General features: G+C 35.8%; 1 protein-coding gene across 2 annotated transcripts in view; it reads right to left on the reverse strand.

The window, feature by feature from the left end:
- The window catches only part of polr1a (RNA polymerase I subunit A), a 105,201-nt gene that overhangs the window by 21,509 nt on the left and 67,577 nt on the right, over positions 1 to 16,115 (reverse strand). For both annotated transcript variants that reach the window (XM_039751787.1, XM_039751786.1), the window contains exons 23-28: positions 10,584 to 10,805; positions 8,118 to 8,329; positions 6,886 to 7,053; positions 4,055 to 4,190; positions 2,807 to 2,964; positions 1,523 to 1,652 (exon numbers count right to left, since the gene is read on the reverse strand). In XM_039751787.1, coding sequence (XP_039607721.1) covers positions 1,523 to 1,652; positions 2,807 to 2,964; positions 4,055 to 4,190; positions 6,886 to 7,053; positions 8,118 to 8,329; positions 10,584 to 10,805 — 1,026 coding nt within the window. The remainder of the gene's footprint in view (positions 1 to 1,522; positions 1,653 to 2,806; positions 2,965 to 4,054; positions 4,191 to 6,885; positions 7,054 to 8,117; positions 8,330 to 10,583; positions 10,806 to 16,115) is intronic.

Genomic DNA, 16,115 nt, shown 5'->3' on the forward strand with positions numbered 1-16,115 from the left:
CCAAGCTCCAAGCCAGTGGCCCCGATGGTCTCCCTCTTGTTTTCTGCGGGAGGTATTGCCATGCACCTGTCCTCTCCCCTCAGTACTTCCATCACAGGGGCATCCTGGCCAGGTAAGGGTCTCAGCCATCCGCCACAACACACACACAGACTATATAATATTTTGAATGCACTGCTAAAGACTGATTTAATTGAAAGCATAAGCATCTCTTAAATGGGTATACATTAAAACTGTGTTAAAACTGTGCAAATACCATCCTCAAGTACTCATCATCTTCTGCAACTTGACAATTATACTCTACATAATTGTTTTCCAACTGGTGCGCTGTTGAAATAATAATGACGTGCCCCAATATCCTGACCTGAGAGGAACACACTCCTCAGGTGGTCAAAACTGTTGTGAGAATGATGGGACTACCTGGAGATGCAGACATAAAAGTAGCTCTGTAATCGCTGTTTTGCAGACTAAGCACTGTAGCAGCCAGGAGAGGTGTCAGGGGTCCAGCTGCCAGGATGTGTGTTCTCCAGCAACTCTCACAGAGCTGAGGAACAGTGGGCATGCAAATGCCTACTAAGTGCTCTGTCTGCTTGTGCTAATCTCCAAATGGATTTTTTGACAGCGTCTCCGGTAGTCAAGACATTTAATGTTTTTGATCTTGGTAGAATCATGGTGTGCCTTGAGATTTTTTGGGTTAGAAAGTGCTACCAAAAAAAATTAGTTTGGAAAACACTGCTGTAGACCTTTGCTTCTGGCACACAAAAAGTTCTTAGTAGTGACTCTCTCACCTAAAAACTGACACCATGCATTACTTGGGTGGTTATGCTGTGTTTTTTACATAAATTAGTGAATTACTGCAAACTGGAATAATGGTTGGGGATAACCATTACACTTCTATTTCTTAGAATGTTGTCATTATAATAGGGCAGTCAGCACTGCAAGTTACCCGACAGACTGGCAAGTTAAATGCAGATATTCTAGAACCACTAAAAGATAAGCTTGCACTTAGGTCGTATTTAAATGATTCCATCTTCTTACAGAAATGTTAAATGGGGAGAAAAAAATATATATCTTCTCTAGCACTGCACCAGGACTGATCACCTAGTTCACCCCCATAAGTGTGTAAGTACGATGCTAACAGCGTAATCCGAAGCACTCTCGTCTCAATTTTTTTTTTTAAGTTTTCATGGGAATGAGCATCATAAACCCGAAACGTTGTATGTCTCAACATTGTAACCCGAGGACACCCTGTATATTTAGAATATTATTTATTTAACATATTGTCAGTTTAAAATCTATAGTATATTTGGTAGATGTTCAGACATTTCACTTTCTTCAAATTTTGTTTTGTTGCTTCCTATAAAATTGTTTAAATTTTACTCTCATCAGGCAACACTCAATATACCAGAATGACAAAGTGAAAGTGATAAGCTCCATTTTTGTACAGACATTAGGAGTCATAGTATTTTAAACAAAGCAGTCCACCAATGCAGAAAACAGCTTTTGAAACAAAAAAACATCTTACCAGGTTGACTCCAGTGTCCTCTGCATCCATGTCCAGGTCTCTTTTTGAAGCTTTAAGAACATTAACGGCTTTAAAAGAAGCCAGTTTTGATGTTCTCTTTTTAACTGCATCCAATAATTTATGAAAAAACCTTAAGTGAAAAATAATTATGTTAGTTAAAAGGGGAACAGTGTTTACAGTTTCTTCTTCACAGCTTAGGGGTCTTGGTTTCTAGTTTCACACCTCGTTACTGTCTGTGTGGAGATGGCGCACTATTACTATTACCTTTGGTATGTGGGGGGAAAAAAAGCTGGAGTGCCTGGAGAAAAACCCAGTTTTGTTTTCCTGTCCAATAATGCTAAATACTCTTGACTTGCCAGGTTTTAACTTTCTTACTTCCAGAGGCATTTTGCATTTCAAAATTGGAACTATATGTAAATTTTGAACTGCTGTTTTGGTTTTCTATCACAGCACCTTTTTAACAGCCAAAGTCAAACTGATGTTTCCGTTGCCACTCTGTAACAGCTAACAGTCACATTGCACTAGTATTTGAGATGGCGAGAAGCACCTCTGGCATCCTAAATTTTGGATTTGTGAAAAATACATAGATCCCAAAAAAAAAACAAAAAAAAAAACACTAATCTAAAATAAACTATGGGTGTCAAGACAGGCGTTTTTTGTTACAAGTTTGTTTTTAGGCATTTATTTTATTTATGTATTTATTTGAATTCTTTTACCTTTGACACCAATTATTCTGTTTTATCTCCTTTTGGGAAAACAAGATTATGGATGGGTGATTATACAGCCTTATACACCCCAGCCTCACCTGATATTCTTTTCTGTTTCTTAAAATTCATTTCAGAGAACATCTTATAATATGTATGTAAACAAATATCTGTCATTCCTTAATCTCAATGCTCGTTACTATGTAATTCTTGGCACGGTCTGTGCTATAACAACTATCAACACATACACACTTACATATTTAACCTCAATTGTACACAACTGTATATAGATCAATGCAAAAACCATTTTTCGGTGGGTTGTGGTTTGGGTGGGGCACTGTTAGATGTTTAATAATATAATTAAGTCTTACTGACAAGCCTGAAACAGAGCATTAAATTATCTTAAACTTATTTTTTAAAATAATGTTTAATAGGAGAATGTACACAAGTGATAATGTAAAGGTCATTTGGAAAAACCTTATAGGGCCTTCATTTAATTTGTTAAATGATTACATGCACTGTGTTTTGTACTTTTGCACAGCTAATTATACAAGGCAAGGAAAGAGGATGACACCGTTACCTAGATTCCATATAGTGAAGAATCTGGTTTGGAGTCAAGCACTTGTCATTTTGGTAGCACTCATATGGCAGAAAGTGGAAAGTTATTCTGTAAACTCTGCGTCTGGAAACTGAACTCCTCACTTGTAAATGTTCTTCGACATCAACTTTATGTAGAACCTATTTAAAAAAATAAAAAAACAAAACTTAAAAAGTCAATTGAAAACCAATTAAAGATGGTCATTTGGGACTATTGTATGTCAGAAGGATATCTTTACAACAGAATGCTCACCACAATAACCATACAAATCTATAAACCTGATGGCAGTCTTAAGAAGTAAGGCTTAAAATACAGGTAGGTGCCAGTGCAACATGCAACTTAGGTAGTCAAATCAACTAACTTAAAATCATATAAATAACCCCTTATAAGATCCTTATTTGAAATTGTATGGAATGGCCCAAAAAGTACTTCCATGTAAATTTTAATTTAGTGATACCACAGGAAATCACCTAAGGGAAGGTTTTACAATACAACACAACCAATTGCACTACACAATAATTACTTATTAGGTATACAAATAAATTAATAAATGTAGAATAAAATAAACAGGTGAAAGGAATTAAGTGAAAAACTTCAATAATATTTAATTTGAAACTAACACATTGGATCAAATGAAGTAAACAAACTGTGTAGACAGACAGTTTGGTAAAAAGGGGGCTTAATACCTCTCTCTACATTGACCTTTACACATTTAGGTATGTGCATGTGTTTGTGTGTATTCATTTCTTTCTCTTTGTCATTCAGCATATGCTCTAGTAGGACAAACAAGTTGTCAGCTACAGTATCTTCACTTTTTCTGAGAGTGAGCATGTGTGCATTTGCGTTTGTCTGTGTGTGCATACATGTATATTAAATAGGTTATGTACCTCAAAATTACTTCTGCAAAAATTATAAATCAATAGGCCTTGTCCAATAACTGACTCCTGATTAAATTAAACAATTTCTATGGAAGTTATTATTCCAAATAGCACAAATAGTACACACTGGACCATAAACAGTGGGCCTGGTGCCTGTAACACCACAAACACAATGCAACTTGCTTTAAAAAGATAGTTGATAAAATTAAAAATTTTTTAATGCTTTGAAAATCGCCGAATCTGAGCTTAATTTGATAGCTAATTTTTGACTCCATCACTAAATGTCCATTTACATAGAAGTAAAGCAAAACATTAAGAGAGATACTCAAGCATAAAATTTAAAACAACAAACCTCTGATAAGGAAACCCTGGTCAAAGTTTGCTTAAGCTTTTTAACTTTCTTCAGTGCCTTCTTGGTATTGATTACTGGGACACTCATCATTGGTGTTTTGATATTCCCACTGGCGACCATCAGAATTTCACGAAGCCTTTAAGAACAAAGTTTGACAGCAACAAAATAATCAAGGTGAATAGAACAACATAGTTGAACACAACATTACATAAATAAATAATACTAATTAATGACAGATCTTTTTGGATTTTGCTTTAGAGCACTGTTGGCTTTATTCAGTGTTAATTTTGTTGATAAAAACTAAGACAAAAATACTACTCAATGTCATTTTTTCAGGGACGGAAATGGAACAAAACTAAATAAAAATGCGCCTTTAATCACAAAAACTAAGACGAATACTTTTAAAATAATTGTTGACGAAAACTAAACAAAACAAAAATGTTACAGAAAAATGAACAGACAGTGTACGATGTGAAGGTTTTTGCACATCTCTATTAAACACTTGACATTACACAATAAATAACAAGCATGGTACAATTTTAAAAATGTGTAAGCACACTTGTAATTGGATAACACTATGTTTGGGCGCCATCAGGAAATTATCAAGTCAGCCAGAATCCCGCTCCACCCCACTGTGCTATGTCGACCAACGTGATTCTCGGGCAAAAAAAAAGTGGTCAGACATATGGACCAACTTTAATTAAAACACTGACAAAAATAAAACTCGTGTAAGCCACGTTGAATGATGCTCAGGGGAAAGCTCAACACAAAACCTGAAAAGTTATCTATAGGCGTGCCATCCTGAGATTCATGCCAAGGTATGTAATGTTATCTAGGGGGCGATTTGCCCAATGCCAATACTGTTACCTCTGGGTCTCATTCACCCTGCTAATATTGATGTGTCAAGTGTGACTGGGGAAAAGTTACTTAAGAAACAAATTGGTGCAGCTTTGAGAGTGCAATCAGAAGCGCTCAGCCTCAGATACGAGTTTTAAATGTTTAGCTTGTGGTGTCACACATTTTTTATGGCATGTGAAATGACAGGGGATTAATCACTTTTAATAAAGTGTCCTACACTGTCCCAATAAGGGAACAGAAACTTCGCAATTGTTCTTTGAGAGTAATGAGCACACCTACACCTGTTCCTCTGCACATCCAAACATTTTGCAACTGGTGGATACAGTCCAGGGATGCAGGTGAAACCACCTTACACGCCTACACATAAGGGCACAGTGGTAGTAACAACAACAGACGGAGCAATTAAACATCAAGCCTGTTTAAAAAGTGGCTATTTGGCTTGTCTACATCACAGATGGACTGCAGCTGCTTCATTTGTTAATACTAACATAAAATGTATTTAAGATGTTGGATGGGGAGAGGGGAGTTAGGGTAGGATCGTGAACGCGGCTGAGAAAATGAAACTGAATAAAAAAAAAAAACAGCTAACCTTTACAAGTATCATACATTTGCACCAGCTGTTACAGACTGGAATCAAATGTATGTTTTTATTCTAAAATAGCAAGAATACAAGCAGCTCATTTAGCAAAACAAAACGTCGGGGATCAAACCCATGAAGTTTTGATTACCAGTCAACAGTTGATACCGTTGCGCCACCAAAGCAGTCATAGTAAATGTGTGTTAATGTCGCACCCTAACGCAGGTTTTTTTTTTTTTTTTTTAATAAAAGCGCACTTGTTCTGTTATACTTGTATCTTTTGTGAAACTGTTTCTTTGATATTTGGACTTCAGGCTTCACACATTATAAACTTCATGTCTACATTTTGTCAATTATTACTAAAACGTGAAAACGTTTCTATTTTAATGATGTGTTTACATAGATCGTTGTAGACACAGAACACACATGAAATTCATGTGTTCCAAATAACGATACAGTATTTATAAAAGGTGTGATTTTGCTTGACCTCTCACTCTATACAACTCCAAGCAACTGACACACAGGTAAACAGATTTGAGCTGAGAAGACTGTGCACCGGTGGGGGATGTGATAGCAGGCTGCTTTCTGTTTGCTGCTTATCCACACATTTACAGAACAATAGATGGTGACGGAGAGGTGAAAAGCGATTTAAGGTGGGACGGATCTACGAGTTTTTTCGTAGGTTATAGTAATTCTAGTGTTAAAGGGTATGCTTAAATGCAAGTATTCTAAATTTTGGATTTCACTAATTCAATAGTACAGATAAAATAATGAAGCATTATTTTAAGTAGTACTTTTCAGTTGCTAGAAAAAAAAAAATATCAGAGAAGAAATTTAAAATGTGGACATGGTCAGATAAATCAGACAGCCCATGATGATCATTCTTTAAATAAGCCCGATGCTGAAATTAAATGTGTGTTGCTTTTTTTTCTTATAGCAGCATATTGTGATGACAGACCAGAGCTGCCATTATCTGACCAAAAGTTTTTGGAGTAAATCCTTTCTATACCTAATTATTTACTTTATGTTCCATAATCACTATAAGTGGTTTGGCTCCTTACAGGTGCAGTATATTCTGTGCATATTTATATTTTAAATGAGATATCCATCTGATTTTGACTTTTCAACTAATTTACTTTTACTTTTAGTCAACTAAAACCAATTTACTTTTTCTCGACTAAAATTCATAATTTTTTTGTTGATTAAAACTAACAATAATTGTGACTAAAACTAAAATGGAAGTTAGTCAGAAGACTAAGAATAAAACTAAATCAAAATATATTAACATTGGCTTTATTATAGTATACCGATACTATTATTGTTAATCTTCTTTGTCCTATTTAGATTTAAGGCAGGTAAATCAAAACTTTTAAATGTTCAAATTTTAAAAATGTACCTGGGAATACCAAGGGTGACGTTCATCTCGCCTCTACCTGCAAAGTGAAATGTGTTCAGCGTCATCTGAGTGGAGGGCTCACCAATGCTTTGGGCTGCTAAAAGACCCACTGCCTCTCCTGGATCACATAAGGATCGCTGCCATTTAAGAAGAAGAAGGGTCTTCAGGCTAAAATATAAATTGAAAACCATTTATGCTGACATATAAAATTCTTCTTCATAACACTGACCTCACATTCTTTTAATGTTCTGTGCTTTCTACTTATCTTTTCTATAATACAGAATTCAGATATTAAAACTTAAAGACAAATTATTACATACAGATATAAACCGCAATAAGCAAAAAAAAATAAATGCATCACAAATCAATAATTTATTAGCAACAGTCAAAAAATTTGATATATAACATACAGTGTTTACAAAGGTGGATCAGATTTTCTAATGGGGCTATTATAGATATTGTACATTCTGTTCAACACATTTGGCACCAGCTTCTTTTGACTTTGGGAGGGAAACCCTCACAAAACAGTGAACAGCACAGGTCTACTTGGTGTTTTCTTGAGAAGTATGCAATAAACAAGCAGGTTGTTATATATATATATATATATATATATATATATATATATATATATATATATATATATATATATATATAAAAGCATTATAAATATCTAAGCTTTACAAGCTATCTGTATTAGCTTTGGGTCAGTCAGAGTGGAACCTGTGTCATCCAAAAAGTTATACTTTTGACTTGTCTGTCCATGATTGGATCATTCAGGTATTTCTTTGCAAATGGGAGACAAGAACTGGTATTGCTGTTGGGTAGCAAAGATCTCCATCCTACTAGTTTACCATGAATCAATCATCTTTCTTATTATGGAGTCAAGAATACTAAACTTGTTTGAGGTGTAAAGCATAATATTGCTTAAACAAAGTATTTAAAAAAAACACACACTGGTGCAAGGAAAAAATATTAATACCGTTATCAAACATGTTAATGTTCCTATAGTTCTGCATTAAAAGTAACTGCAGAAGCACTCAAGGAAGACTACATTCCACTCAAGATAAATATATGGGTACAGTTTAAAGAGTTAGAATTTATATTTCAATTCCCTAACATTTACTTGCTATAGAAAACCTGTTCTCCATCCATAAGACAATGTATCATGTATTTTAATGTGCTTAACAGATATTAAAAATGTACATATGCAAATAAATGTTTTTTGTTTGTACCTGTCCAAGGGAATATCACAAATGCCAGAGCCGCTTTGGTGAGACTCACAATTGCTTATGTAGTCACTGACAATATTCAGGAATTTTTCAGATACTGAACCAAAGTAAACATCAGGCTGATATACAGAAAGACAAGGATCCGGACATCTAAAGCTCTTCTTCAGATACTTTTGTCGACTTTTCTCATCCATCAAAAACCACATCTTTTGCAGCTAAACAAGAAAAAATGTAAACAATATTTTTTTGCTTTTAAGACATTTAAAAGCTTTTAAAAATTCAACAAATATATACACTTTTTTGTTGCTTTAGCATTTGTATTAATAGCAATACCCAAAGTTCTTATTATGGCTATACCAAAACAGTGAAGAGAATATTATACTGTAATGTACTATACTGTACAAATCTGTGCATTAATCAAACACACTAAAGGTTTTTATATGTATGTAAGATAAACATTTTGTTTGCCATTGTCAGTAACTTCTTTGGCTGCTTTTGTTTTTTTCCCAAAAAACACTTTAAATAAATAAATCCAGACCAGCATGGTGACACAGTGGTTGATTAATGGTGGATAAATAAATAATACCACCAAGAAATAATACATTTCCAATATTATCAGAGTATACTGAAATACCAAGCAAAAGCTATAAAATTCAAATCATTAAGAAGTTCAGAGAACAAAGCGGATTCTTTTTTTTTTACCTAAAATTTTTTTTTGTATTTGCTTCAAACAAAAGGTAATTGCAAAGTTAAAAGTCTGGTCTTTCTGAAATACAATGTTATATACTACAGAAACATATAACATTTGTTATAATAAACCACCATAAAACTCCCACCATCACCCAAAATAGGGGAAAAAAGGGGCCACTGTGTTATAAAAAAATAATATTAATTAAAAAGATAGTAGTTTAGCAGAGCTGCGGTGGGTTGGCACCCTGCCCAGGATTGGTTCCTGCCTTGTGCCCTGTGTTGGCTGGGATTGGCTCCAGCAGACCCCCGTGACCCTGTGTTCGGATTCAGCAGGTTGGAAAATGGATGGATGGATAGTTTAGCAGAGACCCTGGCAGAAGCCCAGAAGAACTATTTTATAAATGCACTAATACATTCACAAGAGTCTTCAGGCATTTTTTTCTAGTTTTATGTAATATATCATTTGCCCTTTCAGTCACTGAATGTGTGGATTGGTATTTTTTCAAATAAGCACTGCTAACAATGCAGCATAGGCAATAATTCAAGTTTATCCCCAAATAGCTTAAATCTGTAATATTGGATTTGAAATGATCATAAATCCTATATTACCTGATAAATACAAAAAAATATTTTCCAAAAAGGGTTTTAATTTTTAACAGTCCCAAAATATATGCCAGAGTGAGGCCAAAGCTAACCAGTGTTGTTCACAATTAGGATTCAACTGCCAATTTGTGTTTAAATTTAGATTACTGGTTGCACAAGTGGGTCCTAGCATGTCTTGGTGAAACACCTAAGCGATTAACAGTGTTGCACGATATTTATCCCCGTTGGAATATGTGCTTATCCAATGAAGGAGGATCTCCACAGACCATCGACTCCCTGATAGTCACACTCATTTCATCAAGGGAAACCACACTGTGCAGACATTCATTCTTGTTTCATCAAAAGGGAGGGTGCATGTCCTCTAAACCCATTTGTGGGTCACGAAAAAACTTAAGAAAAGCAAACAGGGTTTGCAAAACTCAAAGGCTGAGAAACTCTGTTTTAGATCATTTCAACTTGGAAGAGTGTGTCCTTGTGTACGATTTTCAGCTGAATTACAGAACATTTTGCACAAACAGAGTAAGGATTAAAGTTGGCAATTATCAAATTCCACTTCTTGTCCCAGTTACTGCTGAAGGAAGTCAAGCAGTGAGCACCGTGAAACTAATTGATAAAGTCTTGAAGTTTCCAATAATTTTCTAATTACTAGTTAATTTATTTAAGTGTAAGCACTGGCAAAGGATTACAGTTGTGCTTGAAAGTTTGTGAACCCTTTAGAATTTTCTAGACTTCTGCATAAATATGACCTAAAACATCATCAGATTTTCACTCAAGTCGTAAAAGTAGATAAAGAGATTCCAAGCAATTAATTAACTATTAAATAACAGAATGCACTCATTCAAAAGAAGTACACTTATGTCCATTTTACCACTAGTCTACTTCAGCCAAAATTAGTATTCATATTAACTTGTTGACAATTTTGTAAAATTCTTTAAATTAAATTAAAAAAAGGTCTTCTGAAGTTTTACAATCTCTCTTTCTAGAAACAAATGTTTCCTTTCTGAAGTGCAGATTTTTGTATGAACAACTAGCTCTACTGTCATACTTGATATACACCCTAAAACTTTAAAGTACCAAAGTTCTTAAGCAGATTTTATATGAAGTCTTTACACAAAGCTTCTAAGAAAAATATGCATTCACACTATTATAATGACTTATGCTCATTTAAAAATTTACCTGCATTGTTACTGAATTTCTGCCATTAATCAGTTCTCCTGGGCAACTTTGCTCTTCCATCAAAGGGAGGTGTTTCTGAGTATATAACAGAAAAGCCCCATTCCGAGGCAGAGTACTTTGATGTTTGGCTTTCCACTTTTTAACTGCCCTACAATGTTTGTATGCGGTTGAAATATCCATTTTGCTTAAGGCTTCTTCAGAACATTTTGCTTTTTTTATCACCTTTACAGGAAAAAAAAAATACATTAATTACACAAACACTTTCAGCTACTTGGTTTTCGTAATTTAGAAATCATTTGAACAATGTTTCAAAACATCTCAGACCTACAATAAGAAATGTTATAACAGAAAACAGAGTAAAAAAAAAAAAAAACAACTTTTTGCCAGGCATATTTTTTTGTGTCTTCTGCATAATACAGTGAATGAGAGCATAAATATATTGTCAGGATCCTTTAGCTTTTGAGTGAATGTTTGGCTAAGTAACAACAGCTTTAAACTGGTCAACAGAAATGATGTAATTCATAAAATATTTGAATTTTGAATTTGAATTAAGATTTGTGATTTAGAAAACTTTCCCAAAACATTCCAAGCTTCCCAATATTTCTTTTTCAAACCCACACCTGAATGTTATTTCACTGACAGGAACTACTCAAATACAATTCCATGACTCTTATTATCATAACTGAATACAGGATTTACTTTCATAATTATGTGAATGACATTTAGCTGCATCCATTAATCATACCTAACGATGTTTCTCCAATTGTGAGCTATCAACTGCCTAAAAAGAAAAGACTTTGGATGAGCAACTAGTACCTGACTTTAAAGATGAAGAAAATAATAATACCACCTTACATTTATACAGCATTTTTACGAAGTTAAATATTAGTTTTACTGACTAAGCATTAAACTTAGATTCATCTGATTCTTCAAAAGATAATCACATTATTGAACTATCCAACACCTACATATTCTTTAGAATAACGATGCCAGGATCTTTGCAAGGACTCTGAAAATGGCCATTAACTCTTATTCTTAGAATGAGGCATTAGGTCTTATGTACTCTGGCTTGGACGAATGCAACAGGCACCACAGCTAGAACTGTGAAGGAAAAGCAAACAGGGACCTCAGCCAGGACTCCCCATTTTAACAACTTATATTTGAGGTCAACATTATTGGCACCTTTGTAATTATATATATTTTAACTATTCTTTTCAGCTTCTGAACGCATGTTTTGGGTCAATGTCTTGCTGGAGGACCTATACAGTGATCCCTCGCTATATCACGCTTCGACTTTCGCGGCTTCACTCTATTGTGATTTTTTTCTCATACACGCTTACGTCACTACGCATGCGCTTTCTGAGAACTTTTATCTAAGCCCTACGATGGCTCCTAAACGTGCTGCTTTTTCTAAGCCTTTTGACAATAAAACTAAGCGGCGGAGGAAGATGCTTACTATCCAGGAGAAGGTGAAATGCTTGGATATGATTAAAGATGGCAATACCCTACAAAAGCCTCCTCACGCATATGAAAAGAAAGTGCCAGCAACCGCCTATAAAGATGTTCTTCAGCCGCGCACCCAGACACCCACTGCCTAGTACTTCTTCACTGAAGACAACAACGCACCTGCTGAAGATACTGCACCACCTCTGAAGACTCTCCTACTGAGGTTGTGTCTTCATAGGTTAGTGGTTGTGTGCAATTAAATGTACAGTACAATAATCTACTATATAAAAGCGTTCGGGATTGTCCTTCCGTCCCGTGAGTGCAAAGCGTAGCGGTATTCTGCTTATTACAGACTTACTACTTGCGACTTGAGGTACGAAGCGACGCGATGTGAGCAGAGTTCTGGTGCTGTCATCGTTCCCTTGCTTTTGTGTGTGATGCGCTGGAAAAATAGACCAAATTATGTCTCTGGAAATAATTAATGTTGATGGAGTACAAATGCCTCACCGCGTAGTAAATATCAGGGGAGATGGTGCTTGCTTATTCTTATCTATAGCTTATTTAGTGCATGAAACTCCGCCTTTAGCGGTACAGATTTGGGCTGACATTGTACGACTTTGGACAGGCACTTGAGGGGAGATGTTATGAATGGGCACTTTGATGTTCTCATTCCCAACACTTACATGCCTGATGTACACATGGAGCGCACAAAAATTGAGGATAAAAGTCTGTTGCTTTAAAAGGCGAGTGCGCCAAGTAATATGATATTTGTAACGTCTAATATGTCTTATTTTCTCTTATTTTGTCTAATATACAGTAATCCCTCGCTATATTGCGCTTTGACTTTCGCGGTTTCACTCTATCGCGGATTTTAAATGTAAGCACATCTAAACATATATCACAGATTTTTCGCTGGTTCTCAGATTTCTGCAGACAATGGGTCTTTTAATTTAGGTTACACGCTTCCTCAGTTTGATTGCCCAGTTGATTTCATACAAGGGATGCTATTGGCGGATGGCTTAGAAGCTACCCAATCAGAGCATGTATTACATATTAACTAAAACTCCTCAATGCTATAAGATATGCTTCCCGCGCTGTGCTTGTTTGCTTCTCTCTATCTTTCTCGCTCTCTCTGCCTGACGGAGGGGGTGTGAGCAGAGGGGCTGTTTGCACAGAGGACACGGACGCTCTTCTACAAAATGCCGCTTTATCGCGGTGCTTCTGTATACTTAAAAACATGTATTGATTTTTTGATTGTTTGCTTTTCTTTTGCAGCTCTCTGACATTCTCTGCTCCTGACGCGCTCCTTTATGACGGTGCTCCTTTGAAGATAAGATATGTTTGCTTTCTTTTAATTGTGAGAAAGAACTGTCATCTCTGTCTTGTCATGGAGCACAGTTTAAACGTTTGACTAAAGGGTGTTATTTCATGTCTAGAGGGCTCTAATAATGTTAACAGGGTGGGAGAGTTTATAAGGGCTTAAAATATATAAAAATAACCATACAAACATATGGTTTTTACTTCGCGGATTTTCACCTATCGCGGGGGGGTCTGGAACGCAACCCCCGCGATCGAGGAGGGATTACTGTATTGGGTAATACGAGTGTAATGGTGACTAACGGGTGTTATTTCATGTCTAGAGGGCTCTAATAATGTTAAAAAACGTATTTAGAAGGTCGTAAACAGGTTTTCTATACTCTTAACTGCGAAAATATTCGATTTATAAATAAAGAATCCTACTTCGCGAAAATTAATTTATCACGGTAGAGTCTGGAACGGATTAACCGTGATAAACGAGGGTTCACTGTATAGCTTTCTGGCAACAGGTAGCACATTACACTCCAGAATACCTTAGTAGTCCTCTGATGTCACAATTCCTTTAATACATGTTAACTGTCTCCAGTTCCTAAGGTAGTGAAACAGTCCCACAACATCATGTGATCGCCACCATATTTAACTGTTGGAAGGGTGATCTTTACCTTATAATCTATATAACAGTTGTGACAGGTAAGCAGCATTTGATCGTTATTGTTTCTTGATAATGAACTTCAAACACCAAACATAACACCAGTAGAATCGGCATTCTTCCCTTATAATATAGGATTGTCCCATGTTGGAACATAAAATGCTGCATATCATTAATTAACTAATAAGGAACTCTACTTCACCCATATTTTCGTACACATTATTTTATATATACACTTGATATTCAAAGAGGAGAGAATAACATGAGAACAATTAAAATCAAACTAGCAGACTTTCATTTTCATATTGAAATAACGTCGCAGACTGACAAGCACTGCGCACTGAGTGAGATTGCAGCTTGTGTGTCAGTGGCATCATCATTATGCTGCTTTCACACATTGACAGATTTAAAAAAAAAAAAAGTCACATTGCACAGTTTAACCGAACATCCAGAATAAGATGGTACATGCAGCGATGGCTGCAAATGCAAATCAGCTTGTGAAGGTATATATGTGTGTGGGAGACAGAATGTTGGTGGGTCAGCCCTTTCCCTGGCAATGATACACTTTGCGACTAGCTTTTTCATTTGCCAATGGAGAGATAACCTGAAATGACAAAGTGCATGTACTATCCATGCCCAAGCAGCTAAGGATCAGATGACTCCGAGAGGAATAACTAGATTCCTTATACCTCACTCTCACTTCTCCCAAAGCAGACATGGTATGCTGTTGTTGTTTAATTAATTGTATGTTACCTACTGTAGCCTACATTATAAGCTTCACAACCTAATGTAACTAATAAAACTAGGCAATAATCAGATCATGCAAATATTTGCACCTATATGGGCTGAACGTTCAGAAAGTTGGACTAATTTTCTAATTCAAAAAATACATTCTATGACAATGTGAAATTTAAAACATGTACATAACTCTATCAGACAGATATTTAGAAGTTTTTTCAGTGTATCCTTTGCTACTTAAAAGCCTTAACTATACACATTTTCAATCTAACAAATAACTCAACCTCTTCAGGTAGGAGCTGTGGAGTTGACTTGTGTATTCAACAGTTGAGTACAACCTGAACTGTAACACTGCTGATTGTGAACAAAAACTGAAACATGATTTCTGTTTTTTAATATGTAATTGTTGTGTAATTATTAGTGCTTTTGGGTGCGTTCTCCTACAACACTGCAGCTCAAAGCATATGTATTAGTTTTCCCAAATATTATAGCAGCCCCTAGGGTTTCAAGGAAATATGATAAATTGGGATTAATATGCAGTTAATTTTGATGGAAAATTAACTGGGCAATTAATCACGATTACATTTTTTAGTTGAACAGCAGCCCTAGTAAAAATAAACAATGCTATGACTGATTGGCAGTTGATCTAAATCAGCCAATTTTCACTACAAAACACTCAATCGGTGATCAGTAAATTGGCACAATAACAAAAAAATATTTTTGTCAGCATCTGCTTCTCTGAGCTTTACATTAATTTGGTTGCAGTGCTACTTTATGTGAATTACAGTAATCCCTCGCTATATCGCGCTTTGACTTTCGCGGTTTCGCTCTATCGCGGATTTTATATGAAAGCATAACTAAATATATAACGCGGATTTTTCGTTGCTTCGCAGGTTCTGCGGACAATGTGTCTTTTTACTTCCTGTACATGCTTCCTCAGTTGGTTTGCCCAGTTGATTTCATACAAGGGACGCTATTGGCGGATGACTGAGAAGCTAACCAATCAGAGCACGCAGTTAAGTTCCTGCCTGCTGAATGCAGTGTTAACCAGGAAGTCTCGTCTCGCTCATTCAGCATCAACGTGTTTCGCTGTGTAAAGAGTTGTGCTCTTTTGTGTTTATCTTTGTGCATAGTCAAGCCCTTCATTATGGCTCCAAAACGATCTGCTACTGCTTCAGGGGCCGTGCCCAAGCGCAAACGGAAGATGTTAATGATTGCCGAAAAGGTAAACGTTTTGGATTTGTTGAAGGCTGTGATTCTTTTTATTTAAAAAGTAGGAAAGGAATATAAGATCTACGGCCGCAGTGTCCTTTTAACCAGGGTGCAAAACAAGTTGTAAGTGGATGTAATAAGGCAGTAGTCCGGATGGAATCTGCTTTAGG

The sequence above is a fragment of the Polypterus senegalus genome, chromosome 4 (assembly GCF_016835505.1).
Source record: "Polypterus senegalus isolate Bchr_013 chromosome 4, ASM1683550v1, whole genome shotgun sequence".
Lineage (NCBI taxonomy): Eukaryota > Metazoa > Chordata > Cladistia > Polypteriformes > Polypteridae > Polypterus > Polypterus senegalus.